Genomic DNA, 27,541 nt, shown 5'->3' with positions numbered 1-27,541 from the left:
CTTTCGCTGTCTGACTTATTTCACAAAGCATAATTCTCTCTAGGTCCATTCACATTGTTGCAAATGGCAGAATTTCATTCATTTTTTTAAAATTGTTACAAATATTTATTAAAAAGTGCAATTCAAAGTTTACGCAAGAACATCATTGCAAAAAAAAAAAAAAAAAAAGAACATCATTGCGAACCACACACACACAAAGGGAAAACAAAAGCCCAACACAAACAAAAAAACAAGATACAAACAAAACAAGAAAAAAAAGTTAGCATGCTAAGGAATGGACCCCATTCCTTAGACAGAAGTCAAAGCTAGAACTCTACCCAGATGTTGCTGTGCTTCCCAAGTGCAAAAGAAGGTGGAGAGGAGAGACCTGCAGCCTCTACCACTAAGTGCTGGCTCTGGGTTCAGCTGCTACTTCAATATTAGGTTTTCATCAGGGAGGTTATAAAAGTATCCTATATACATGTGTACACTGGAGGCATTTTAAAAGTCATCAGAAGCTTGAAGTGTATAGTGTCTCAGCAGTTTCAGCTACTAAAGCCCAATTAAAGCGTCTGTCATTTAAATTTGGATTGGCTTAGTTATTTGAATGGATGATAAAATCGAATTGTGAATGAAAATGGCTGAGTAATATTCCATTATGTATATATACCACATCTTTATCCATTCATCTGTTGATGGGCACTTAGGTTCCTTCCATATCTTGGCCCTTGTAAATAATTCTGCTGTGAACATTGGGGTGCATGTAACTTTTTGAATTAGTGTTTTCATTTTCTTTGGATATATACCCAGGAGTGAAATTGCTGGATCATATGGTAGTTCTATTTTCAGTTTTTTGAAGAACCTTTATACTGTTTTCCAGTATGGTTGCACCAATTTACATTCCCACCAACAGTGCACAAGAGTTCCCTTTTTCCCACATCCTTGCCAACATTTGTTATTTGTGGGTTTTTTTATGATAACCATTCTGTAAGGTGTGAAGTGATATTTCACTATGATTCTGATTTGCATTTCTCTGATGATCAGTGATGTTAAGCGTCTTTATATGTGCCTGTTGGCCATCTGTAGATTTTCTTTGGGTAAATGTCTATTCTGGTCTTCTGCCCATTTTTTAATCAGCTTGCTTGTTTTTCTGATATTGACTTGTATGAGCTCTTTATATATGTTAGATATTAATTCCTTATTGTTCATATCATTTACAGATATTTTCTCCCATTCAGTAGGTTGTCTTTTCATTTTGTCAGTGGTTTCCTTTGCAATGCAAAAACTTTTAAATTTAATTAGGTCCCATTTGCTTACTTTTGCTTTTACTTCTTTTGCTTAGGAGACAGATCTGATAAAATATTGCTATAATTTATGTCAAAGAGTATTCTGCTTACAATCTCCTCTATGAGTTTTATGGTTTCAGGTCTTACATTTACGTCTTTAATCCATTTTGAGTTTATTTTTGTATATGGCATGAAGAAATGTTCTAATCTCATTCTTATACAAGTAGCTGTACAGTTTTCCCAGTACCACTTATTGAAGGGACTGTCTTTTCTCCATTGTATACTCTTGCCTCTTTTGTCATATATTAATTGACTATAAGTGTGTAGGTTTATTTCTGGGCTCTCTGTTCTGTTCCACTGATCTATGTATCTGTTTTTGTACCAGTTCCATGCTGTTTTGATTACTGTAGCTTTGTAGTATACTCTGAAGGCAGGGACCATGATACCTCCAGCTTTGTTCTTTTTTCCCAAGATTGCTTTCAAAACTTGGGGTTTTTTATGGTTCCATAGAAATTTTAGGATTATTTATTCTACTTCTGTGGAAAATGTCATGGGTAGTTTGATAGGGATTGCATTAAATCTGTAGATTGCTTTGGGTAGTATGGAAATTTTAACAATATTAATTCTTCCAATCCAAGAACATGGGATATCTTTTCATTTCTTTGTATCACCTTCAATTTCCTTTATCAGTGTTTTATAGTTTTCAAAGTATAGGTCTTTCACTTCCTTGGTTAAGTTTATTCCTAGGCATTTTATTCTTTTTGACACAATTTTTTTTTTTAATTTATTTATTTATTTGGCTGCGTTGGGTCTTCGTTTCTGTGTGAGGGCTTTCTCTTGTTGCGGCAAGCGGGGGCCACTCTTCATCGCGGTGCACGGGCCTCTCACTGTCGCGGCTTCTCCTGTTGCGGAGCACAGGCTCCAGATGCGCAGGCTCAGTAGTTGTGGCTCACGGGCCCAGTTGCTCTGAGGTATGTGGGATCTTCCCAAGACCAGGGCTTGAACCCGTGTCCCCTGCATTGGCAGGCGGACTCTCCACCACTGCGCCACCAGGGAAGCCCTGACACAATTTTAAACAGGATTATTTTCTTCCTTTCTCTTTCTGGTAGTTCATTATTAGTGTATTGAAAAGCAATAGATTTCTGTATATTAATCTTGTATCTTGCAATTTGCCTGAATTCATTTATTAGTTCTTATAGTTTTTTTGTAGAGACTTTAGGATTTTCTATATTATAGTATCATGTCATCTGCAGATAGTTACAGTTTTACCTCTTCCCTCCCAATTTGGATGATTTTACTTCTTTTTCTTGTTGGATTTCTGTGGCTAAGACTTCCAATACTGTGTTAAATAGAAGTGGAGAGCATGGACATCCTTGTCTTGTTCCTGACTTTAGAGGAAAGGCTCTTAGCTTTTCACTGTTGAGTATGTTATTAGCTATGGGTTTGTTTGTTTGTTTTTTTATATGGGTTTGTCTTAAATGGCCTTTATTATTTTGAGATATTTTACTTCTATACCCAGTTTGATGAGAGTTTTTATCATGAATGGATGTTGAATTTTGTCAAATGCTTTTTCTGCATCTATTGAGATGATCATGTGATTTTTATCCTTCCTTTTGTTAATGTGGTGCATCACATTGATTGATATGCAAATATTGAACTGTCCTTGCATCCTTGGAATAAATCCCACTTGATCATTGTGTATGATCCTTTTTTATATATTGTTGAATTTGGTTTGCTAATATTTCATTGAGGATTTTTGCATCTATATTCATCAGAGATATTGGCCCATAATTTTCTTTTTTTTGTATTGTCTTTGGCGTTTTGGTATCAGGGTAATGGTGGCCTCAGAGAATAAATTTTGGAGTTTTCCCTCCTCTTAAATTTTTTGGAATAGTCTGAGAAGGATAGATATTAATTCTCTTTTATATGTTTGCTAGAATTCCCCTATGAAGCTGTCTGCTCCTGGACTTATGTTTGCTGGGAGTTTTTTTTTTTTTTATTACAAATTCAATTTCAGTATTACTGATCAATCTGTTCAGATTGTCTGTTTCTTCCTGATTTAGTCTTGACAGGTTGTATGTTTCTAGAAAATTTTCTATCTCTTCTAGGTTGTCAAATTTGTTGGCATTTAACTGTTCACGGTATTCTCTTATGATTTTTTTTTTGTATCTCTGTGGTATTTGTTGTTATTTCTCTTCTTTCATTTCTTATTTTGTTTATTTGGGTCCATAAAGTAGAAAACCTCTTATATGTGTGTAATTGCATACCCCAAAGAAGAAAACCAAAGCAATGGAAGAAAATAAATATGAAACATTCTAACTCAGGAAAATTCTTGAAATTAAAAAAGGAAAGACTTTAATTTCAAAGAATAATTTCTTGCCCAAATCTATACAAAAAGAGCAAGTCATTTATTTGGAAAAGAAAAGCAGATGAGAGAGAGTGAGTGAGGGAATGGGAGAGAGGAGCTACAGGTAAAAAGAGAATAAGAGACATATCAACCAATCAATTGCATGAACCTTATTTGGATATTGATTCAAAAAAACAAACAAATTTTAACATGTTTAATACAATTAGAAAGTTGAAACACTGCATATTTGATAATATTAAGGAATTGTAATTTATGGACATAACGGCATTGTAGTTATGATTTTTAAAAGGTCCTTTATTTTTAGAGATACCTCCTTAAATATCTATAAATGAAATTATATGATGTCTGATATTTGCTTTAAAATAATAAAGGAGGAAGGGAAGTAATTAATTAGATAGATAAAACAACATTGGCCATGAATTGATAATTGCTGAAGCAGTGTGACAGTTAAATGGGATGGTTCATGGTATATTGCCTACTTGGTATATGTTTTAAATGATTTGCAATACAAAGTTTAAAAAGAATTTTTTGTCCTCAATAGGATGGAAACTTCAAGCCTAGGCAAAATAAATGTTTTCCATTTTCCTAAATAAACCTAAAGACTTCTAGAGTGCCAACTTATGGAAATCTTTCCCCTCGTGTCATGGTAGCCTGCTGCAATTGTTTAGATAAATCTTCTTTAACGTTAATTTAACTTCTTTTAACATCTACTCAACTGGATGCATGTGTCTGAGAAGGATTTCATGTTTTTTTTAGGATTGTGGAAAAGGGATATTATAGTGAACGAGATGCTGCAGATGCTGTCAAACAAATCCTGGAGGCAGTTGCTGTAAGTATGAAGTGACAGCAATAGTGTAACTCTGGGTAATGTCTTCCTTTTACAGAATCATCATTTAGGAAATGTATATCTGTGACAAGCCGTAAAATTTACAGAAAAACAGTATAAAATATTTACTAGAAAATGTTGAACAAATTTATATTTTCTATTGATAACTCAAACTCTGAAAGATGCAGTCCTCATATGTAATGCCATAAGTTTGTAAAAATCATTTCTGTTCTATTATTATGAATCACATCAGACTTTGGTGCCTGTAGTTGTTCTTTTCTTTCTCGTTTCATTTCTTTAATTTATCTCTTTATTGTTTTTCTTGTTTGGTAAGGAAGTGGAAAAATGTTCAAGGAGATAAATATAGACCTCAGAGCATAGAGGTTATTAATTTTTCTTTCAAGAGAAGAAATGAGTAAATTAGGAGAAAAATTCTGACAATTTTATTTTTTTTAAAGGGAGAAGTATGTTAACATTTTAAACTGGAATAAAGTTTTGTAAGTTAATGATGGAAACATGGACACACATTTACCAAAAAATATATATATATAATTTTGAGAAGTTAGTTTGTATTGAATTAATAAGGAAATATTTGCCTGAATAAAACAAACTCGACTGGTGCAAATCTTCCTATAGATTAGTGGTGTCTAGTATGTCCTGGGACACTTTGGTGATTTATTTATTGAATATAAATCCAGAACAAATTATTCTCTGAATAAACAGGATGGGGCCCAAAGGGACATATTTATTAGGATCAGTTAAAGAGACAAATCTATAAAATATACCCAGAATTAATATATATTCTATTAATCAGAGTCAGTTATATAACTAAAATCATTAGTCAATATCTTGAGGAGCCACAGTGACACAAGTACATGTCCTGTGAATTTTACCTACAACCAAAACAAGAAGGAGGGAAGGAGGAAGGAAGGAAGGAGGGAGGGAGGGAGGACTCTTGATACCTAACAAGCTTATGTACCAATTGTGGGTGGAAAAAAAAAATCCAGTCTTCACAATCTTTGCATAGGGCTGTTAGAAATAGAAGATCTGTGATCTAACAAAATCCATTATTGAGATATCAACGCCAAGTTCGTATGGCTTTATAACCCAGACTTTCCAAATTATTTTTTCCTATAAAGCGTTTTGATCTTTTTGCTATGGTGGGGGATTAAAAGTTTGAGGGCTTCCCTGGTGGCGCGAGGGCTTCCCTGGTGGCACAGTGGTTTGGAGTCCGCCTGCCGATGCAGGGGACGTGGGTTTGTGCCCCGGTCTGGGAGGGTCCCACATGCCACGGAGTGGCTAGGCCCGTGAGCTGTGGCCGCTGGGCCTGCGCGTCTGGAGCCTGTGCTCCACAGCGGGAGAGGCCATAGCGGTGAGAGGCCAAAAAAAAAAAAAAGTTTGAATTTGGGGTGGATAAAAGCTGGAGAAGATGCCATGGAATTTTACTTTAAATACACAATGCAGTTCCTGATTATATGAATTTTGAATATCAAATTCATCTTTTACCACACCTAAAATAACCACTCCATTCCAGATTTTTCATCAGATACAATATATTTACCATCTTGGCTTCCTAAGCTTGCCAACTTGGGGATCGTTTTTAACTTTTCCATCACCTTCTCTCCTCACATCCACCTTCCCAACTTCAGTTGAATCTCTCTTCAAGTATCCATGAACATAGTCCTGCTCCCTATGTCATGCTATGACTATTTCTAGCATGACTTTAAAAAACACTTCTGGTTGCTTCCAATTCCTGTCTCTAAATATACATCTGTATATGTCTATCAATCCTCCTTTGCAGTCACTGTTTTCATTTTGTCCCTTTTGAGTTCAGTAATGGTAGTTTTATGGCTTACTTAAATACTCATTTTAAATCTTCTTTTTTCACTACTGTGTTCCATAGATTATCTATTCAAGTAAACTTGCTGGCAGTGGCCCACTATCACTTTCCTCAAATCAGGCAAGCAGCTGGTATAGCAGTTAAGAGTACTTTGGGGGCTTCCCTGATGGTGCAGTGGTTGAGAATCTGCCTGCCAATGCAGGGGACATGGGTTCGAGCCCTGGTCTGGGAAGATCCCACATGCCGCGGAGCAGCTGGGCCCGTGAGCCACAACTACTGAGTCTGCGCGTCTGGAGCCTGTGCTCCGCATCGAGAGAGGCCCACGCACCGTGATGAAGAGTGGCCCCAGCTCGCCACAACTAGAGAAAGCCCTCACACAGAAAGGAAGACCCAACAGAGCCAAAAATAAATTAATTAATTTTTAAAAAAAAGAGCACTTTGGGAGTCAAACAGAGCTGGGTTCCGTTTCTAGATGTGCGAGCTTGGGTCTATCACTAAATACCTCTGAGCCTCAGTTTCCACATGTAAAATAGGCATAACATTCAACCTAACAGGGTTGTGGAAAAGACTAAATGAGATAAGGTATGGAAATCATAGCAATCTACAAAAAAGAGGGAAAGAGGATAAGCAACTTAAGACTCAGAATATTCATTTAAAGATGTATTACATCTTATAAATCTATATATACATATACACTCCACAGCTGAGTACTAAAATAAAAGACAAATGACAATGGTAGGTGCTCAAAAATATTTGCCGAATAAATAAATGAAAATTTATCAAAATAGTCAGAAATAACCACTATTCTATATTTTGTCTTTCTAGATGATGTCACATTTACTGAAACATTCTTATAATCATTTTTCTACTCAATTCATATGAAACAAAACTATGTAATTTGCTTCCATTCATAAGATTCTTTTCTACTCCCTTACTATCATTTAATTCTTTTCCTTTCATTCAAAACTTACCTTCTTCAATATGTTTTTTCTGGTTGCCTCCATCCATTTAGGTCAGCTCTTGACTCTTTCGGCTTATCACAGTGGGCATGCTTCAATTTAGTGATACCTCGGGTGGCTGACTGGGAGAATTCTCATTCAGTGAATGAGAAATGGATGCTTTCAGCATCAGGATTTTCCCCCTGTTGGAGTTACATCAATTGAGGGATAAAAGAGCCACCAATAGAGATGGAGATGGAGGTGCTCCACATAGAACACAGGGACTAGAGTTCCTAGAACTCTGTTTCAGGTCTGCAAAGATGGATTGGTTAGTCTACTGCTAATCTTAAATTTAAAACAAAAACTGTGTTATTTTACCTACTCATAAAGCTCTACAAAGCTCCAGTTTAGGAAGCAGGTTACCGCATTCAAGTCAAACATTCTTTGAAAGAAGTTTTATAAAAATCAGAGTTTCTCTGATTGCTGCCCCTAAGGGTTAACTTAGAGAAAAAAATTAATTTCCCTCAGTGTTTCACAGGTAGAAAGCAAACAATTTAAAACTTGTGAGAAGTAGCTGACATTTATGAAATAGTTTGTCAGCTACATGGCTATAGATAGCTATAAAAATAAGACAGTTGGGAACTCAAAGTAATCAGTGATATATCTCACATTTCCCCTGAATCACACACTTTTAAGACTGTATCTAGGCTGGTTTTTGAAAGCACAGAAGTAGAAAACTTCAAGATTAAAAATTTCTTGGGAAATATGTCACAGGCATAATGACACCCCTTAGGCAACAAATCTTGTAATCCTTCTCTTCCTCCTCACTTCATCCCAATTCTTGCCCCAAATATTTCACACTATTTGTCTGACTGTAATCTTACTCCTTCTGCATTTTAGCTTTAAATAGCATTTTTGAAAGCTTTTAAAATGAATATGAAAGATGTTTCCCGCTTTGCGTTTGAATTCATTCAGTTAGTCTTTAAGTGCAGATCTTTAAGCCTTCTTGAATAGTCTATCTTCCTGAAATGAATTCAAGGTTGTCCCAAGTTAAACGGTCCAGTCAGTCTGGACATTCAGGAAGGGTCATCGTGTCATGTGTCATAAACCACAAGGCCAAACCTTAAAGCCCTCCTTTTCCATTTACTTGTAGAGATAACCAGGGACTGTTTCATCTCCTCTGGCAGCTCACTATTGCCACCACCTCTAGTTCTTTCCTTCTTATCATTGCTATCCTACTGTCCCTCTGTTTTCAAAAAAATTACTGTCCTTCTCTTTTTTCCACCCCTAATGCTGCCTCCCCTCTTTTGCTAACCACAGTTCTCTTGGGAATGTATTAATTTCAAAGCCATGAATTTGGAGCCTGGAGAAACTTGTAATATAGGAGTATACACTGAACTTAATAAAATAAAAGGAAATGGTTGAAAAAATATTAAATATGTTTGCTATCCCAACACAGAGATTTTTTTTTGTTCAAATCGTTTTAAATATTATGGTGATGGGCGTGAAGAGTTGCAGACAAAAGCATCTCATCCTTTAAGGTTATGGAAAAAAATATGGTATCTGAACATCAAAGAAAAACAGGAGATGGACATGATTATAAGGATGCAGAAATAGTCGAAGCTCCTTTTGGTAAATTTTTTAAAACCTGTAATCTCCCCTAAAAAAAGAACAAATTTAGCCTATTAGAGAATCAATCGATAAAGAACTAATGACTAGATAGTGAAGAACTGGAAAGGCAAAAGGGGAACACTAAGCTAATGTATTGCAGAGGGAGCAGCTTCGAGAAGCAGCCTCCTCTTGGACTGGAGAAACCAAGTAAAGAAGTTGAGATTATTAAAATTTAGAAGTTTAAAGGAGGTGCTCTATAGACCTGTGTGAAAGTTCACTGCTTGGCTAGGCTGGTGTCTCTTTTCTGACATCAGAGGCATTGCCCATGCAGCGGGCACTCAGACCTTTGAGAACGATGTTCTGGCCAGCTAGTGCTGGTGTTACTGAAGAGGGACTCTGGGATTGGTTCTGTGAGCACTGGAAAAGTACAAACTGGAATTAGCAACTGCTATCGGAATGATCTGCCACTGCGGGGTTAAAAAGTGTTTCAAAGGTACATGGGAAGAACAAGCAGAAAGACAGACTCAGAAAGGGAGCAAGTCCCTTCATCCGCTTCAAGGCTTCCACTCTCTTCCTAGTGCCCTCTAATGGCAGAGCCAAACAGGAAGCCAGCAGAGGAAAAGTGTCACTTGTAACTCAAGTCCCCACTTCACAAAGTGGACTATAGAAGGGCAGATATAAAGTTGAGAGACAATAGCTTAGTAAATGGTACCGGAAGTTATTTGAAAACAAAAATCAATTCTCAAAATTTCTGTTTCTATTCATAGATTCTTTAAAGTCTTCATAGTCTTTACTAATGTGTGTGAAATGGTTCTAGAGGTCAATGAATTCAAAACAAGTGCAGCAGCATTAAAAAAATTACCATCGGGCTTCCCTGGTGGCGCAGTGGTTGAGGGTCTGCCTGCCGATGCAGGGGACGTGGGTTTGTGCCCTGGTTCGGGAGAATCCCGAATGCCGCGGAGCGGCTGGGCCCGCGAGCTGTGGCCGCTGAGCCTGCGCGTCCGGAGCCTGTGCTCCGCCACGGGAGAGGCCACAGCAGTGAGAGGCCCACGTACCAGAAAAAAAACAAAAACAAAAACAGAATACCATCTAGAGACTTCCCTGGTGGCGCAGTGGTTAAGAATCCGCCTGCCAATGCAGGGGACACGGGTTCAAGCCCTGGCCCGGGAAGATCCCACATGCCGCGGAGCAACTAAGCCCGTGCGCCACAACTACTGAGCCCGTCTGCCACAACTACTGAAGTCCCCGCGCCTAGAGCCCGAGCTCCGCAACAAGAGAAGCCACCTCAATGAGAAGCCTGCACACCGCAGTGGAAAAGTAGTCCCCACTCGCCGCAACTAGAGAAAGCCTGCGCGCAGCAACGAAGACCCAACGCAGGCAAAAATAAATAAATTTATTTTAAAGAAATTACTATCTATATTTACTACCAAGTACTATGCTTGATAACATTTACAGGTTTAATGGGCAGTATATATGTCATTCAGCTTTACATTATTTGACATGTTTAAGCCTTCTTCCACCTGACCTCTTATTCCTGTTGACAGAACCAATCTACTTTTATAAAGATGGAAAAGGCTAAAACTTCTTCTCCCACCCTCCCTTGCAGCTAGTCAAGGGCATATGACCTGATCCTCACCAATGAGTTTTGATGGGCAGTCTGCTTGTGAGTTATTAGAAAAGTTTCTCTTTAATAAAAGGAGAATCAGGGGAGGAAAGGTCTTTTCTCTTTTTCACTGTCATATTGGAGTCTGTGTATGAAGCTGGCAACTGCTTTTGCTGTCTTATAATTATGAAGAGAAACATAACAATGTTGAAGAAGGCAGAGAAAAAAGTAGACATCATTGGAATTCTCCTGCTTGATATCTCATAGATGATAATGAGCTTCTCAAAATTTCTGCCACTTTAAATTGTATATCTTGTTACTTAAAGCAAAAAGATACTGAACTTCTTATTAAATAAACTTTTGAGTATATACTAATAATGGTTCTGTGGTCAGAGCAAATTGTATAGTTTTCCGTCTATCTAAACATAACATGAAGGGCATACTCCTAGATAAAAAGATTCTGGTCACTCGCATTTCTAACAACTGAATTTCACTGAATGTAAAACACACATCCACATACTGAAAAATGAGGATTAAATATGATTTGAAGGGACACTGAGGTTTAAGGTCATTAACAATAAGCTTGCTTCTGACACTTGTTCTTTGTTTTTGTGAATATTTTTCTCGCTTGGGTCCACTTATTGTCAATAGAAAGATTCTTCTGAGGACTTAATTAAGCAATGAGAGACTAAGAAAGAAAATGGGGAGGGGGTTGTTGTTTAAGTTTGTCTGTTCATGTGGTATTTACATTTTTTTCTGGGGAGATTTTGTCTCTTGTTACTTCCATTTGAACGTTGATCTCTGGAGGGTGGATTTTAATGCAAGACTCAGGCATTAAAACACTATAATGATAATTTTACCAGTAAAAAGTAAAAGTGGTTATATATTCTTACTAAGAATTGAGAGATTACATTCACCAGAGAAGAAATAACAAATAGTTCTGTTAATGTTCTAATTTTTTTATTTATAAACATGGAATAAAATAGATCAATGGCTTAGGCATAGCATAGATATTTTATCAAAAAAAATTTGGAGCAAAAAAAAATCTACATTCTGAAAATTATATCTCAATATTAGGAACCTGGAGATCTAAAAATAATGCCTGGGAAGGAGGTTCCTTTCTCATTAAATGTTTCTGTACATCATTATCGACAATGATATCAAAAGTTTATCAAATTCTAAGTGGCCTTCTCTCTTTTGATTCCAGGGAATCACAATAAATTCTAGAGTAAATATCTAGGAATTTTCCAAGTACTATATACAAAATATCATGTTAATTGTTACATTCTAAATGACTTGTTCTTTCTGTAAATGATGTCAGTAATTCAGTTCAACCATTAGCTGATTCTCTGGTATGTGCCAAAATCTTGGATACAGAGATTAAGAAGTTCATTAGTTTATAGAGCAGATAGGCACATAAGCACATAGCTGTAAGATGACATATGTGCACCAATTGATGCGTTTTGCAACTTCAAAGACATCAGGGAGGGTGAAACCTATTCAAAATATCTAGAATGAAACTGAGTCAGAAAAATCTTGCCAGAGGATGTTATGTCTGTGTTGGGTTTTAAAAGAAAAATTGCTGTTTAGTAGTCAGCCAGTATGAAAAAAAGGGAATACCAGGAATACTCCTTTTCTCCCACAAATTTTTATAGAACATAATAGACCAAAGATGCAAAGGCATGAACTTCTGGTCTTTGGATATTGCTAGAAAGTAAAGTACACTTGGTGAGAACTGGGGTTTGAGCGAGAGGTATGGATCTTGTCCAGAGAGGCTTACATGAAAGAAGTTCCCATGTTTCTGTAGATGAGGAGACCGTGAAAGACTTCTGCTGCAGGACCATCATCCTTCATGGGAGCATGAAGTCCAAAAGCAGGGCAGCCAGTTAAGAGGTTATGAAAATGTCCAGTCAAGAGGTGAAAAGCATCTAAAAGGACATGGTTTGTGATTCTATGAATGAAATATGCTAACAGCTAAGCCCAGGATTCCCCTTGGGTCTTCACTGCCAATATTTATGAATGTTACATATGTGAAGACTTAGAGATTATGAGAAGTAAACTAGAGTGGGGAACATGCATAGAAGAGGACGTAGAGGATTGATAAGAAATTCTCATCAAACTTCCTCACCTTTATTAACATTACGGTGCAGTCTCTTCTCCTCACCTCTCTGCCCACTTGCTCTCTGAGGCTTTACTCCATTCTCTTCCATACAGTTACACAGTTCCTCTAATGAACTTTTTCTTCAATTTCTATTTCCTTCACCTACATTTTTTTCCCCTTATACTCTCTTTTGCCTCTCCTCTAGCTGAGAACAAATGATGAAAAAAACAACAGCAAAAAATAACAAACATTTTAAGAGACCAACCAAAGCCTCTAGCCCAGGATGACCATATTCCCTACACACAACATGCACTGTAGGTCCTGAGGAGAGCTACAGAAAGTAAACATGAGACACAGTCCCTGCCTGGAAAGATTTAACAAGAAAAAGAGGGTAAAAAATAACATCTAAGTTATCTTTCTTTGAAGGAAACACCTTGGGATTGAGGTGAATGTCTTCACTATTCCAAAAGCCCATTGAAATGTCATGCACATGAGGTCACTGTGTAGATATGACCTGATTCTTACTTGATGTCCTTGCATTACAGTCTTTAGAGGTTCATTCACAGCTGTTCTGTCAGGCTTCAGTTGCTAAAGGAATGAGATTCACAGAATCCTTGACTTTGGAGCAGGAGAATTGGATGACCTCAAGTAAGGGTAGGAAAATTTTTTCTAGTTAACAGCGGCAGTATTAAAAAAAAAAAAGCACAAAAAAGGAACCAAAATGTAGTAAGAGATCTACCCACAGTTTCCTTATGAGGTCAGGAAAGGCACACATTTTTTCTGTTTCTATAGATGACCTACAAAGACTTAATGTGAATAAAGAAAAAGAAAAAAGATGGGAATTCAAGCTATAAGGGAATATGGTTTTAAGTAAAGTAATAAGCTTTAATTACATTTAAAAATGCTTATTCCAAGCAGGTGTGTATCAACCATGAGAGGAAGGATATTATCATATTATCATGATACCTTTTCTATTTTAAACAAACCTTACTCTAATTGGCAATTTGGCCTATTTTCTGTTCCTGTGATACAGTATTTCACATCTATATATTCTGTTCCTCTAACCCTGAATGCTCTGAAAAGCTAAAATTCAGAAAAAGCTGAGCAAAGAATTCTACCACCCACAATGGGCTCTCTAGGAGGACAGTCTCTTCTTTACGTCAATATAGTTTATGTGTGACAACCTCTACCTATGGGCTGCAGGGGAATGACTCAAGCTAAAAAGATTCCTTTGAAAATGATCCCCTTTTAGGAAAGAATTATCATGTGGGAAATATCAAAGTATTGTGGCTTGAAGGTGAACAATGATCCTTTCTTTGTATGTGTGCTTCTCTCCAAGGATGGTGGAGTAACTAAGGTTAGATTCTAGCTATCTATTTCTATGTTGTTTTTTCATTGATTATTTATTGGAGCATGGGGATGGGACCATGAAATTTATATCCTTGCTGTTGGGTAACAGTTGTCTGCCCCATAACTGAAGTACTCTCTGCCTTGAGGAAATGAAGTCCTATTTTGTATTATAAGGATGAATGTGAATCTTCTACTTATGATGTCTTTAACCCATAAAAAATGAATTTTTATTTTGGGAATGGTTAATTCAGAAGTAGTGTGGAAAAATGAATCCTCTGAAAGAGTCAGGTAAATTTTTTTTATTTCTGGGTCAGAAGAAGAGCTTTCAGGCAACATTATAATAATACTCTGTTAACTTCATTCCTTGAACATGGACTTTTGATTTTAATATTATTAAATAATTCAAGAACAAATTCTGCAAAAGTTTTACAAAGTATTTTGCCTGCCTCATAAATGAGAAATATAGAACTCAGTGAAGACGTCAAATTAACATACAGGTAGAGGCCTAGGTCATAGCTGTAGATTGCACCAGTCATGGAAACAGAAGGTTAACTTGGTTTTCTTGTTTTAGTCACTGTCTTTGGTCCCATCTCAAGTGTGTAGCTCCTGAATAAGGAGTGCTCACAAAAAATCCAGCTTACTCACTTTGGGTAAGATTCAGAGTTTCTCAATGGAAACAACAGGAACACTAGTTTCATTTGGGCAGGGCAGTTCTTTGTAGGTGTTTAGCATCACTGGTTATATTAACCTGTTCAGGCTGCTATAACAGAATACCACAGATTGGGTGGCTTAAAGGAAAAACATTTGTTTCCCACAGTTCCGGAAGTTAAAAGTCCCAGAACAGAATGCCAGCATGGTCAGATTCTTAGTGAAGGCTCTATCCTAGGTTTTAGACTGCAGTCTTCTTGCCGTGTCCTCACAAGGGAGAGAGAGCAAGCTCTGGTCTCTTCATCTTCTTATAAGGGCACTAATCCCATCACGAGGTCTCCACCCTCAAAACTTCATCTAAATCTACTTACTTCAAAAGGCTTCACCTCCAAATACCATCACACTGGGGATTAGGGCTTCAACATATGAATTCTGGGGGGACATAAACATTCAGTCCATACCACTAACCTCAATACAGTACACTGAATGCCATAGGAGGCCAATACATTGCAACTACAAAAAAGAAAAAATTCACACAGTTTCCAATGCATCTAAGCGCAGCTGTCCCCTTAATGTGTCTATTCTCACCTTCTCTCTCTGTCTCTTTGTCTCTGTCTCTGTCTCTCTCTCTCTCCCCCTCTCTCTTACTTTCAACCTCTCTCCCTTCCTCCTTCCTTCTCTCCCTTCCTATCTTTATTTTGTAAATTCCGGAGAATCATCACCATCCAAAGATCTAAAGAAATGGAACCACCATTGCAATATATGCAGTGTTGGACATACTAACAATTCTTACTAACTTTTTTGCCTACTTTAAAGAAAAATTTCAGTAACCACCAGAGGTTTCAAAATGTTCTCTTGACCTAAGACAAGAATACTCTTTCTCATTCCAGTGTTCCAGTTTATCTTTCTGCCTTTTGTAAATGTAATTTAAGGCCCTTTGCAATATCCTCTTTATTTTTGGCTCATGAAAGTAGTGTGAAATAATTCTAATGCATTTTACATGCCATATATTTAATATTAATCTTCTGTGATTTCTGACCTCAGTGTTTCCTCCCAATTATTTATTTTGCTTAAAGTTTACAGAGCCTGCTCTGCTTATTTTTTTTTGAGGAAATGGTTCCCTACATTTCATCAATCCATAAAATTTTGCTGGAATGTCAGGGCTCTCCCTATTATGTTATAAACAGTTGGTGGATTAAATAGATAACTATCAATACTTATCTGTGCTCAGGACACATAAAAATAGTCAAAACTCAGATTTTATTAATAGAATGTTCCACGTGTTTTTAAAGATATGTATAAGTTGCATGATTTTAGTGGCAAATGATGACCACCAAGAAAATGAATAGTATATATACATAATTTGGAATGTAGACAAGGAAGATTCACATTTAACTGTCCTTTGTTTTCTTTATGTCGCAGTATATGTTGAACCGAAAGTACAGTAGTCCCCCTTATCTGAGGTTTTGCCTTCCTTAGTTTCAGTTACCCGCAGTCAACCATGGTCCAATAATATTAAGTGGAAAATTCCAGGAATAAACAATTTATAGTTTTAAATTGCACGCCATTCTGAGTAATGTGATGAAATCTTGCACCGTCTGGCTCCATCCCGCACCTGATATGAATCATCCCTTTGTCTAGCATATCCCACTAGTCATTTAGTTGCCATCTAGGTTATCAGATCTACTGTCACAGTATTGTGTGCTTGTATTCAGGTAACCCTTATTTTACTTAGTGATGGCCCCCTTTAAAGCACAAGAGTAGTGTTACGGGCAATTCGGATATGCCAAAGAGAGCCAAAAAGTGCCTCCTTTAAGTGAAAAGTTCAAAGTTCTTGGGTTAATAAGAAAGAAAAAAAAATCATGTGCTGAGGTTAGTAAGATCTACTAAGATCTATGGTAAGAATGAATCTTCTATGCATGAAATTGTGAAGAAGGAAAAAGAAATCCATGCTAGTTTTGCTGTAACCCCTGAAACGGCAGAAGTTATGGCCGCAGTGCATGATAAATGCTTAAGATGGAAAAGGCATTAAATTTTTACAACAAGATATTTTGAGAGAGGTAAAGTGATTAAAGAAACAGAATAGAGTTTCTACACACCAAAAAAAAAAAAAAAAAGATATGAGAGAGAGATAGACACCACGTTCCCATAACTTTTATTACAGTATATTGTTATAATTATCCTATTTTTATTGTTAGGTATTGTTATTAATCTCTTACTTTGCCTAATTTGTACATTAAATTTTATCATAAATACGTATGTATAGTAAAAGCAGAGTATATATAGGGTTCAGTACTATTTACGGTTTCAGGCATCTGCTGGGAATATTGGAATGTATCCCCTGCAAATAAGAGGCAGGGGGTGCACTGTATAACTTTCAGCTCTAATTTTGATACAGCAGACCTGCAAGTTGGAGATTATTGCATTGGCATCTCTGTAGTGATCAATTTTCTTCAGATTTATTTTGTGTTACTTAAAAGACTTTCTTTGGATGTTTAGGATCCATCTTGATTTTTAAGATAAAATCATACATCATATCACACCATTTCCCCCCTTAACCTTCCAGTGTCTCCCCATCACAGCCACCCTCTATGCACGGCCCTCAGAGTCCTGCCTGGAAAGGCCTTCTGCTGACCTCATGATCCTCTTTCCATGGGCCTTCATTCACAGCATTCCAATGACCTTCTCTTTCACCAACATGAGAAGCTCTAGTCCAGAGAATTTTGAGCTCTTGTTTGAAACTAGAATATAAATTACCGGGTGTTTTGAACCTCTTTCTACTATGTCCTGCACTCAGAATGGTTCATGGTGTATATTGGGCATTCCATAAATATTTGTTGGATGACTTGACTGACCAAAGATTGTTTATTGCTTCATTCATTTATTCATTCATGCATTTACTCGCTACCTAACCAAACAACTAAAACTATTTATTGAGCATATATTTAGACCCTAACACTATACACTCAATAAGAGAGCACATGGCACGTGTGTGCCAAGAGTTTATGTTCTTTTAGTTTACCATTTGCTAACTGCAAAATACCCAGTGTATTCATTTTCTATTTCTAACAAATTACCACAAATTTAGCAACTCAGAACAACTAATTATCTCTCAGATCTGTAGGTCTAAGTCCAGGAGGCTCTACTGGGTTCTCTGCTTAGTGTCTCACAAAGTGGAAACTAAGCTGTTAGTTGTCCCGGGTAATTATCTGGAAATTCTAGGAAAGAATCTGCTTCCAAACTCATTGAGCTTCCAAGCTCCTTTGCCAAATTCACATCCATGTGGTTGTGTGACCAACATCCCCGTTCCCTCACTGCTTGTCAGCCAGGGACTGCTTTCAGCTCCTAAGGACTGCCTCATTCTTTGGCATATGCCTCCCTCCAACTTCAAAGCTAAATTGTTTCAAATCCCTGACTTCCTTTTCTGCTGCCAGCCAGAGAAAACTCTCTGCTTTTCAAGGGTACATTTGATTTGATTAAACCTGTCTGAATAACCTCCTTATTGTCATGTAAATTAATATAATCCTAGGAGTGCTGCCTTATCTATTCGTAGATTCCACCCACACTCAGAAGGGAGAGCATTTAATATAAGAGCTAAGTTCACATAGGGATCATTCATAGAATTCTGCCTATTACACCCAGACCAACCTACTCTTACCAATCAAGGTGTGATGCATTCGTTTTCTAACATAATGTATTCGCTCTAATCAACTCGAAATGTGGATTCTATGGGAAAGTAAATTAGGAATCCAAAGTTCAACATTCAAGGATAAACTTGAATGTCATTGGTTTTCAGGCCTTTCAGAGACTCATTCACTGACAAGTATTTTGGTTTGTGTTTTAATGTGTAGCACTTAATTTGTGTTCTCATGCTCTTGTATTATTCTCTCCTGGAGGTTTTTTTTTTTTTTCATATGTTAGGAAATCAGTTCTGCTACTTCAGAGTATTAACCACAACAAGTATTTTCAGAGGTTTTCAAAACTATTTGCCATATCTTAGAAAAGAAGCTGAAACACAGATCAGTGATCAAAAGGGAGGAATGTGGCTGAGCCTATGTGTGGCATCTTGGCACACAAAAAAAAAAGCAATATACTTACATACATTTGTTTTTTTATGTTTCTCTCTAACTTATTTTTTTGCTTAACAATATGCCTTGGAAATTTTTTCCATTTATGTATTAGTTTTCTATTGCTGCATCACAAATTACCACAAACTTGAACACTTAAAATAACACTATATATTATCTTACAATTTTGTAGGTCAAAAGTTAGGCATGGCATGACTAGATTCTCACAATTCCAAAATTAAGGCATCATGAGGGCTGCACTTCTCTCTGGAGGCTCTGGAGAAAAATCCGCTTCCAAGCTCATTCAGTTCCTTGGAGGAATTCAGTTCCTTGTAGTTGCCTTGATACTTGGCCTTCTCCATCTTCTCACCTGCAATGGCACATCAAATCCTTCTGATGCTTTGAATCTGTTTCACTGACTCTTCTGTCTTCCTCTTCTGCTTTTAAAGGCTCATACAGTTACATTGGGCCCATCTGGATAATCCAGGATAATCTCTGTATTTTAAGGCAACAGTAATTCGTAATCCTAACTACATATGCAAAGTCTCTTTGCCATGTTACCTGGCATGTTCACAGTCCCAGAACTGGAGAATGGAGTCTTCTTTGGGACCATAATTCTGTCTACAATATTTTAATACATATGGATCTTTTTCATTCTTTTAGTTGCTATGTGGTTTTTCATACTGTGAGCTCTGTAATTTATCCAGTTCCTACATGGTTATTAAACTTTTTTCCAATTTTAAAAATTATACATAATATAGTAATAAATATCCTTGAGGCATATTATGCACAAGTGAAAATATTTCCTTAAGATACATTCCAAGAAGTGGCTTCTATTAGACAATTAATATATTCATTTTACATTCTTTCATGGATGTGGCTAAATTTCAAGGCTTTACCAATCTACAATATTGCTAATAGTTGGAATCTTCCTCTTTAACAGCATGTGCATCTGACCAATCCTCATCATTATATTCTTTTCTCTAGTCTTTGCTCTGTTTTTCGGTGATTTATATGTGTTTTTATGTGTTTTTCTCTTGGTATGTAGGAGCTCTCTCTATATTCAAATATTAATCTTGATCATATATGTATAATCTTATATATATCTTTATGTATAATCCATATCATATAGACAGATGGATAGTAGAGTAAATGTTTTCTCCTAGTTTTGCTTTGTTTATGTTGTCTTGCATAATTTTATCGTAGGGGATCAAATTTGTAAGGTTTTTTTCCATCAGTTCTAAGATTTTATATTTTTTATATCTTTCTTAGGAAGTCCTATCATGTTTTCTCTCCCTCTCTTTCTTTCTTTCTCTATATATACTTAAAATCTCATGTAATTACTCTTAAAATACTTTTGCGGTCATTTTGTTTTGTTCTTGTCCTTTTCTTAGTTTAATAGCTCTTTAACCCACACTTACTATTGATCCGTCTTTGTTAGTTTAATCCACATTTGTTTGTTTGATAGCTCTTTACATGGAAATATTATTATTGTTTGTTATTTTAGTGAACTTGTGTGTGCATTTATATTTTTAGTTCTCTGGTGGTTCCTTTTATAACTTTAAACAATATCGTTCAACCTCTATTTTATATTTCATTAAACTTAGGCACTATATATTTTCTCTCCATTGGGAAAAATAAGGAAATTAATATACATTCACTTCCTTCCATTGACGTCCGCCTTCAAATTCTCTCTTGTCATGTCTCTGTTTTATACTGGTAAGGTTTACATCATTTATAATCTGCATCTTACTTGTTTGGGTTCTACCTTTAAATGGACTTGATGCCCATTACCAGCCCTTTACCACAGTTTTTTCTCTTTATTTCTTAATTGGTTGGATTTATTCAAGTAGCTGAGGGTTTTTTGTTTATTTGTTTTGCTTTGGGTTTGTTTGTTTTTTCTGTTCCCAGAAGGGTATAGCAACAATATATTCCCCAAGTTCTTTCATGACTTTTATGGTCACTTTAAATTTTCAGGACATTTTGTAACATTTGTGGGACACTTGGTCCTAACCTCAGCAGTCTGTACCCATTCGTCTGTAATCTCCTGGCACTGAAAGCTGTCTTGCAGAAATCTGACATCAACTTGATACTTCCCTTCTTAGAGATGATCTGCTTTTTTCTGCTTAGAGGTCTATGAATCCCTTCTTTATCCTTGAAGTTCAATTACTTAAGCAGGTACGTGTCAGTTTTCACAGCTCTTTTCCTATTCGGAAAGCAGCAATAGCATTTCCCCCATTTTACAGTTGTGCACAAACAAGCTTTGAGAGGCTGTTCAAACAGTGGAACCAAAGCTGTTAAAACTCCCAGTCTAGGCTTGACCACATTGCCAGGCATCTGTGCAAGTCTTCCTTATTGGCCTTTGGGATTCTGGGTCTTTTAAGTTTCAATCTGTACAGAAGTCCATTAAGTTAAGCAGTCTTGTAGGCTTTTGATAATTTTCTGTGTTTTTCTCTTCCTGAGAGATATAAATTTAGAATTTTAACAAATCTACTTTCTTCCCTGCACTCTCATGGCGTTTTCTACCACTGTAATACAGCACTAACCACACTGTATTATGGTTAGCTGTACATGGTCCTGTCTCCTGGAATAGGCAGGAATAATGACTTATTTATCTGTGTCTGTCATCCTTTTCCTCTGCCCTTTACCACCTTTCCCCACACCCCACATATGCCTTTGTATTCATGGCACAAACAGGTACAATATATATTCATTGACTTGAATCCAGTTATTTACAAAAACTTGTTTAGGATACCAGCATTTTGAGTGCAGGGAATATTTTAGAACTGGCCTCGTATTCTTCATTTTTACTTTTTATTTTTTTCTTATTGATTAATTTATGGATTCATAGATATTTATTTGCCCATAAAACTCTTATGAAAAGCAACTTTGCCAGTAGCACTTACGGTAAAACAAAAATAACTTCAAGATCATCTGATTTTTAAAAGATAATAGGACTTCAAACACATTTAATAATTCAAGACACTTAAATCACATTACTTTCAAAAATGATAATGCTAACCCAACTCTACAGGAGAGCACATTTCATGGAATATAATGTCTTTTAAAATCTAAATAAATATACATAGCGTATTTATCTGTGTTTTGGAAAAGATATCTAATTTTGTAGCACTTCACATGATGATAGATATAGAGGAAAATCCATGTTGAAAAACATAATTTCTCACACATACACTTTGCATTCTACTCTTGGATTCTACTTCTCAAAACTTAACCTTAAAACACTTAGATTTCTATGAATAATATGTTGAATGTGCCATAGGTTCTGACTATCCGTGTGATTTATTCTTTGAAATGTTCCGTTGAATGTTGGAACCTATCTAGAACCCCAGTATCTAACTTTTAAATTACCATCCTGACTTTTGCCTGTGAAATTATTGTTACAGAAGCTTAGCCACACCCAAGTCTTAATGGCTCTTGATCCTGCAGAATTCCAGAAATGCCATCTTATTGTTAGTGGAATTTCACTGAGGAAGAGCCTTGTTAACACTGATTCACATCATCATACCTTCTATTTTTATATAATGGGCCATTTAGTGAAGGAACTAAATGCTTATGCTCTACTCTGCTAGAAAACTGAAAGAAGAAAGAATCTTGAGAGGAATATACAGTTGAACACATGTGACTAAGACCTAATAATAACTATCTCAATAGTAATAGTACTAGCCATCACTACCATGTGTTATCAAGCACTTATTGTGGACCAAGCTTTTGCTAAAAGCTTTATGTAAATTATTTCACTTAATCTTCAAAGGCTATCAGTCTCTTTACATTAATTTCACAGATAAGGAAACTGAGATTCAGAAAGGTTAGGTAACTTTTTTAAGATCACATAGCTGGTTTGTGGCAGAATCAAGATTAGAACACAAAATACTTGACTTCAGAGTTTATGCTCTTAATCCCTCTGCCTTCTGCCTTCTTCTACCATATTATGTTATAGACGATGTTGGGCCCAAAGCCAGAGACACAGATGAGCAGACAGAGAGGCCTAAGCACGGAAGGAGTTCAAGGGCTAACACTCAAATGTGACAAGTGAGATACATCTCTTTTAAAGATCACATAGCGGGGGTGGGGGGGGGGAGTCACACCTTTTTAAAAGACACAGGTGCATTGCAGCAGGTGTGCCTGTTTATGTTTGCCTTTGCTTTCTTACTCTTGGATTCAGTTCTTGAAAACTGCTTATTTGAGATAATGAGAGAGAAGCACTTTACATGCTTAATTAAAAAATTAAGTCTGTCTCAAACAAATTAGGAATATGTGCAAATGCATATTTCATTCTTTTTTGGACAAGAGTAGGTGGGAATAATGATAGCTCCACAGATGTAACTCTTCCACGTGCAATCAGCTCTGTCACTTTGTCTATATCCAGAATGATGGTAGTGTCAAAAGTTGAACATCCCTTGATGTGAGTCAATAGTAAGAAATTGGAGAAGAGACTTAAATTTGTCGTAGCCAAATTCAGTGTCCATGTAATTATTGTATTTCTTCACAAGTAGTTGCCCTTTAACACAAGTTTTAGTGGGTCATAAATATTAGTGCAGCACTCATGGGCTGATTATTCAGACTGGTCTTACCAGGCATGCTGATGATGAGGCTGACTCTCAAATAGCAGTGCCCTATGTTTTCAAAATGAAAGCATCTACCTGCTCTTCCTTTGACATTTTGTAGATAATCCTTGTTTTCCTCAAAGTTAAGTCAAACAATAGATAGACTAAGAGAGCTCAGCTTGGCTGAATTCAGAACTTTCTTCATTCATTCATCCAACTTTTCTTAAATATCGGGAATGATGGGTAGGCTAAAAGGAATTAGCATGGTTTGTTATGACAATATAACCAACACAGTACAAATATGATTCTTTTTGCATTGTAGAGTTTATTAAATAGCTTATTATATTTGCATATGATTAAAATCTTATTCTCCATGAGTACCAGAAACCACATTTATATTCATATGGAATTTTCATGGAATGGAAATTGAGATGCATTGATTTGATTTTGGTTTTGAGATGCAGTGTATTGATACACCCTGAGAAAACCATAATTCAAAGAGTCATGTACCACAATGTTCATTGCAGCTCTATTCACAATAGCCAGGATATGGAAGCAACCTAAGTGTCTATCAACAGATGAATGGATAAAGAAGATGTGGCACATATATACAATGGAATATTACTCAGCCATAAAAAGAAACGAAATTGAGTTATTTGTAGTGAGGTGGATGGACCTAGAGTCTGTCATACAGAGTGAAGTAAGTCAGAAAGAGAAAAACAAATACCGTATGCTAACACATATATATGGAATCTAAAAAAAAAAAGTTCTGGAGATGCATTGATTTGATTTTGGTTTTGATATTAGATTTCTACCTTAATATCACTTCAGGAATTTTAACACTGAGCCTCATCATGTGAATTCTAAAGAAATGTCATTTAACAATTAAAAACATTAAATAAATACAATGTCATTTAACCTGAATTGACAATACCAGCAATTTAAAGAATGTGGTGTTTAATGGAATGATAAAACTTTTTGTATTTGTAAACCCAGAATTACTGAAATTACCAAAAAAAATCTTATATTCATATATGAAGTACTTGAAATCCATAACAAATTACTTTTATGTATTCTAATTTAGAGTAAAAAGAAGAAATAAGAATTAGAGCAGAAATCAGTGAAATTGAAAAGAGGAAATCAGTAGAAAAAAAAAATCAATGAAACCAAAAACTGGTTCTTTGAAAAGAGTAATGAAATCAATAGCCTCTAGCCAGGATAACTAAAAAAAAGTAATAAGAGACTGGGGACACAAATTACTAATATCAGAAGTGAAAGTCGGGACATCACCACAAAGCCATCAACATTAAAAGGATACTAAAAAATACTATGCCAGCAAAGTTGATAACCTAGATGAAAAGGACCAATTCCTTGAAAGACACAATTTGCCAAAACTCAAGCAAGAAGTAAACAATCTGAATGGACCCATATCTATTAAAGAAATTGGATAAATAATTAGTAACCTTCCAAAAGAGAAAGCACCATGCCCATTTGGGCTCACTGGTAAATTCTACCTAACATTTAAGGAAGAAATTTTTACCAATTCTCTACAATATCTTTCAGAGGATAGAATCAAAGGAAATACTTCCTAACTCATTCTATGAGGCCCACATTACCCTAACACCAAAACAGACAGACACTACAAGAAAAGAAAACTGCAAACCAATGCCTCTTATGAATGTAGATGCAAAAATCCTCAACAAAATATTAGCAAATTAAATCTAACAATGTATAAAAAGAATTATACACCAAGAAAAAGTGGGATTTATTCTAGGTATGCAAGCCTGATTCAACATTTGAAAATCAATTAATGTACTCCATTACATCAACAGGCTAAATCATATTAACAGGTGCAGAAAAAAAATTTGACAAAATCCAATACCCATTCTTGATAAAAACTCCCCGAAAACTAGGAATAGAAGGGAAGTTCTTCAACTTGATAAAGGATATCTACAGAAAACTCACAGATAACATCATGCTTAATGGTGAGAAACTCAAAGCTTACCCTCTAAGATTAGGGACAAGTCAAAGATGTCCCGACTCAGCATTGCACTGAAAGTTCTAGCTAATGCAATAAGACAAGAAGTGGAAATAAAACATATGTAGGTTGGAAAGCAAGGAAGGAACCATCTTTGTTCATAGATGACATGATTGTCTATTTAGAAAATCTAAAAGAATCAACAAAACTTGAAGTACTTTTTTAAAAAAGATTTTATTTTTTAGAGCAGGTTTAGGTTCACAGCAAAACTGAGGTGAAAGTACAGAGAATTCCCATATGCTCCCTACCCCCACAGATGCACAGCCTCCCCATTATCAACATCCCCCACCAGAATCGTACATTTGTTACAACTGATGAACCTAAATTGACACATCATAATCACTCAAAGTCCATAGTTTACATTGCAGTTCATTCTCAGTGTTCTACATTCTATAGGTTTAGGCAAATGTATAATGGCACATATCCATTATTATAGCACCATACAGAGCATCTTCACTGCCCTAAACCCTCTGTGCTCCACCTGTTAGTCCCTTTGTACCCATGGATTGAATCTAAGGAAAATAGTATAGGTAAAATGATATTTCCACCACTAGTAAATAGACCATTCTTAGAAATATGTACTTAATAGACTTTTATGACGTACACATATATAAATAGAAAAATGAATTTCCAACCTGTTGCAAGCACCCATGTTGCCCCACTCTGACTTTGTACACCAGGAGACTTGTACCAAAATCAGAAACAAGAATTAGAGTCTGACTGTTCTTCCTGACCTCTTCACCTATCAACTACTCTAAACTGACACCACAGGTTTCCCTACCCAGTGACATTCATAATTATCCTCTCTGTAAAACATCCTACTCTCTTTCCCCATGACATTGCCACTCCAGCAAGCATTTTCCAGCAAAGCTTTGCTTTATCCAGACACTTCAAGCCAGACCCATAATCTAAATAATGGTGCTCACGTAGGAACCTTACTGCAGGGACAGCAGCGGGCCCAGTCCTCTTCAGGCTCACTACTGGAGTCCAGTGCGGCTCTTTCATTTACAAACGGAGGCCTTTTGGCTTGGTCACTCTTTGCTAATGAGTTATTATGGCTGGACAACTCAGTTCCATTTTATTACAATGCCCCATACAATTTATGAATGTTTTAGACATGAAGGAAACTGAAGAGAAAACTAACAGGTGAATTTTCAAGTGTCTTTCCCCAAACTCCCCTGACGCTTATGTTGTATTGAATATTCAGATCAACTTCAAAGGATGTGAAGAAATTAATTCAGCCATAACTATCAACTTAATGCTACTACAGAAGAAAAAAAAATAATGTAATTATTCAAAATGTCATTTTGTAGATAAAACCCTTTTGCCTGATTTTTTTTTTTTTTTTTTTTTTTTTTTTTTTTGGTCTGCGTTGCGTTGCTGCTCATGGGCTTTCTTTAGTTGCATGGAGCGGGGGCTACTCTTCGTTGTGGTGCACAGGCTTCTCATTGCGGTGGCGTCCCTTGTTGCGGAGCATGGGCTCTGGGTGCACGGGCTTCAGTGGTTGTGGCTCGTGGGTTCTAGAGCTAAGGCTCAGTAGTTGTGGCGCATGGGCTTCGTTGCTCCACGGCATGTGGGATCTTCCCAGACCAGGGCTCAAACCCGTGTCCCCTGCATTGGCAGGCAGATTCTTAACCACTGTGCCACCAGGGAAGCCCCTTTTTGCATGCTCTTACAGTTAAAATATTCTTATTGGATTTTGGCTTTTCTCAAAGTGATGCTGCAAATCTCATCTATCTAACTGATACTCACTGAGCACCTCTGAGGTGACTTAAGTATTATTATCCAGTAAGTATGGTATATGTTTCACAAACATGTAAACACTGAGCCTTACTTCAGCTAAATGTATTGGAGCAATGTTGCTGTGGGATCACTACAGTGTAAGCACAAGAATTTAAACTTCTGACATTAATAATGGCAAATGAATAAAAGGTGCAGATTACCATCATTCTTGAATATGTAACTACAAGTTAGTGACTAAAAAGTAGAATAACATACATGTCTATAGGAAAATTTATTTATTGATCATTCAAAAGTATTTATTGAGTGCATGTTTAGTGAAGGCATTGTAGAGGAAACTCGGTACCTGAGGAACCAGGTAAAAATTTCCTTGTCTTCATGGAGTTTTCAGTCTAGTGAGGGAGACATCCTTAACATAAAGCTTGCAAAGAAACAGATATGCTATAAAGAAAAATAGGAAGCATCAATGAGAGGACATATGAGTGTGCATATAAGAGAACATGTTAATTTGGAAGGGCAGGTACAACCTCCCTGAGGATTGACATTATAGTCGAGTACTGAGGATGAGGAGGGCTGGC

General features: G+C 36.5%; 1 protein-coding gene across 1 annotated transcript in view; it reads left to right on the top strand.

Annotated features, from left to right (window-relative positions):
* The window catches only part of CAMK4 (calcium/calmodulin dependent protein kinase IV), a gene marked incomplete at its 3' end in the record, with an annotated part of 218,155 nt that overhangs the window by 155,158 nt on the left and 35,456 nt on the right, over window positions 1-27,541 (top strand). The window contains exon 5 of the mRNA XM_082836203.1: window positions 4,390-4,462. Within this exon, the coding sequence (XP_082692329.1) occupies window positions 4,390-4,462 (73 nt within the window). The remainder of the gene's footprint in view (window positions 1-4,389; window positions 4,463-27,541) is intronic.

This window comes from Leucopleurus acutus (assembly GCF_964270905.1).
Source record: "Leucopleurus acutus genome assembly, chromosome: 3".
NCBI classification, from domain to species: Eukaryota; Metazoa; Chordata; class Mammalia; order Artiodactyla; family Delphinidae; genus Leucopleurus; species Leucopleurus acutus.
This window is presented reverse-complemented; position numbering and strand designations above follow the sequence as displayed.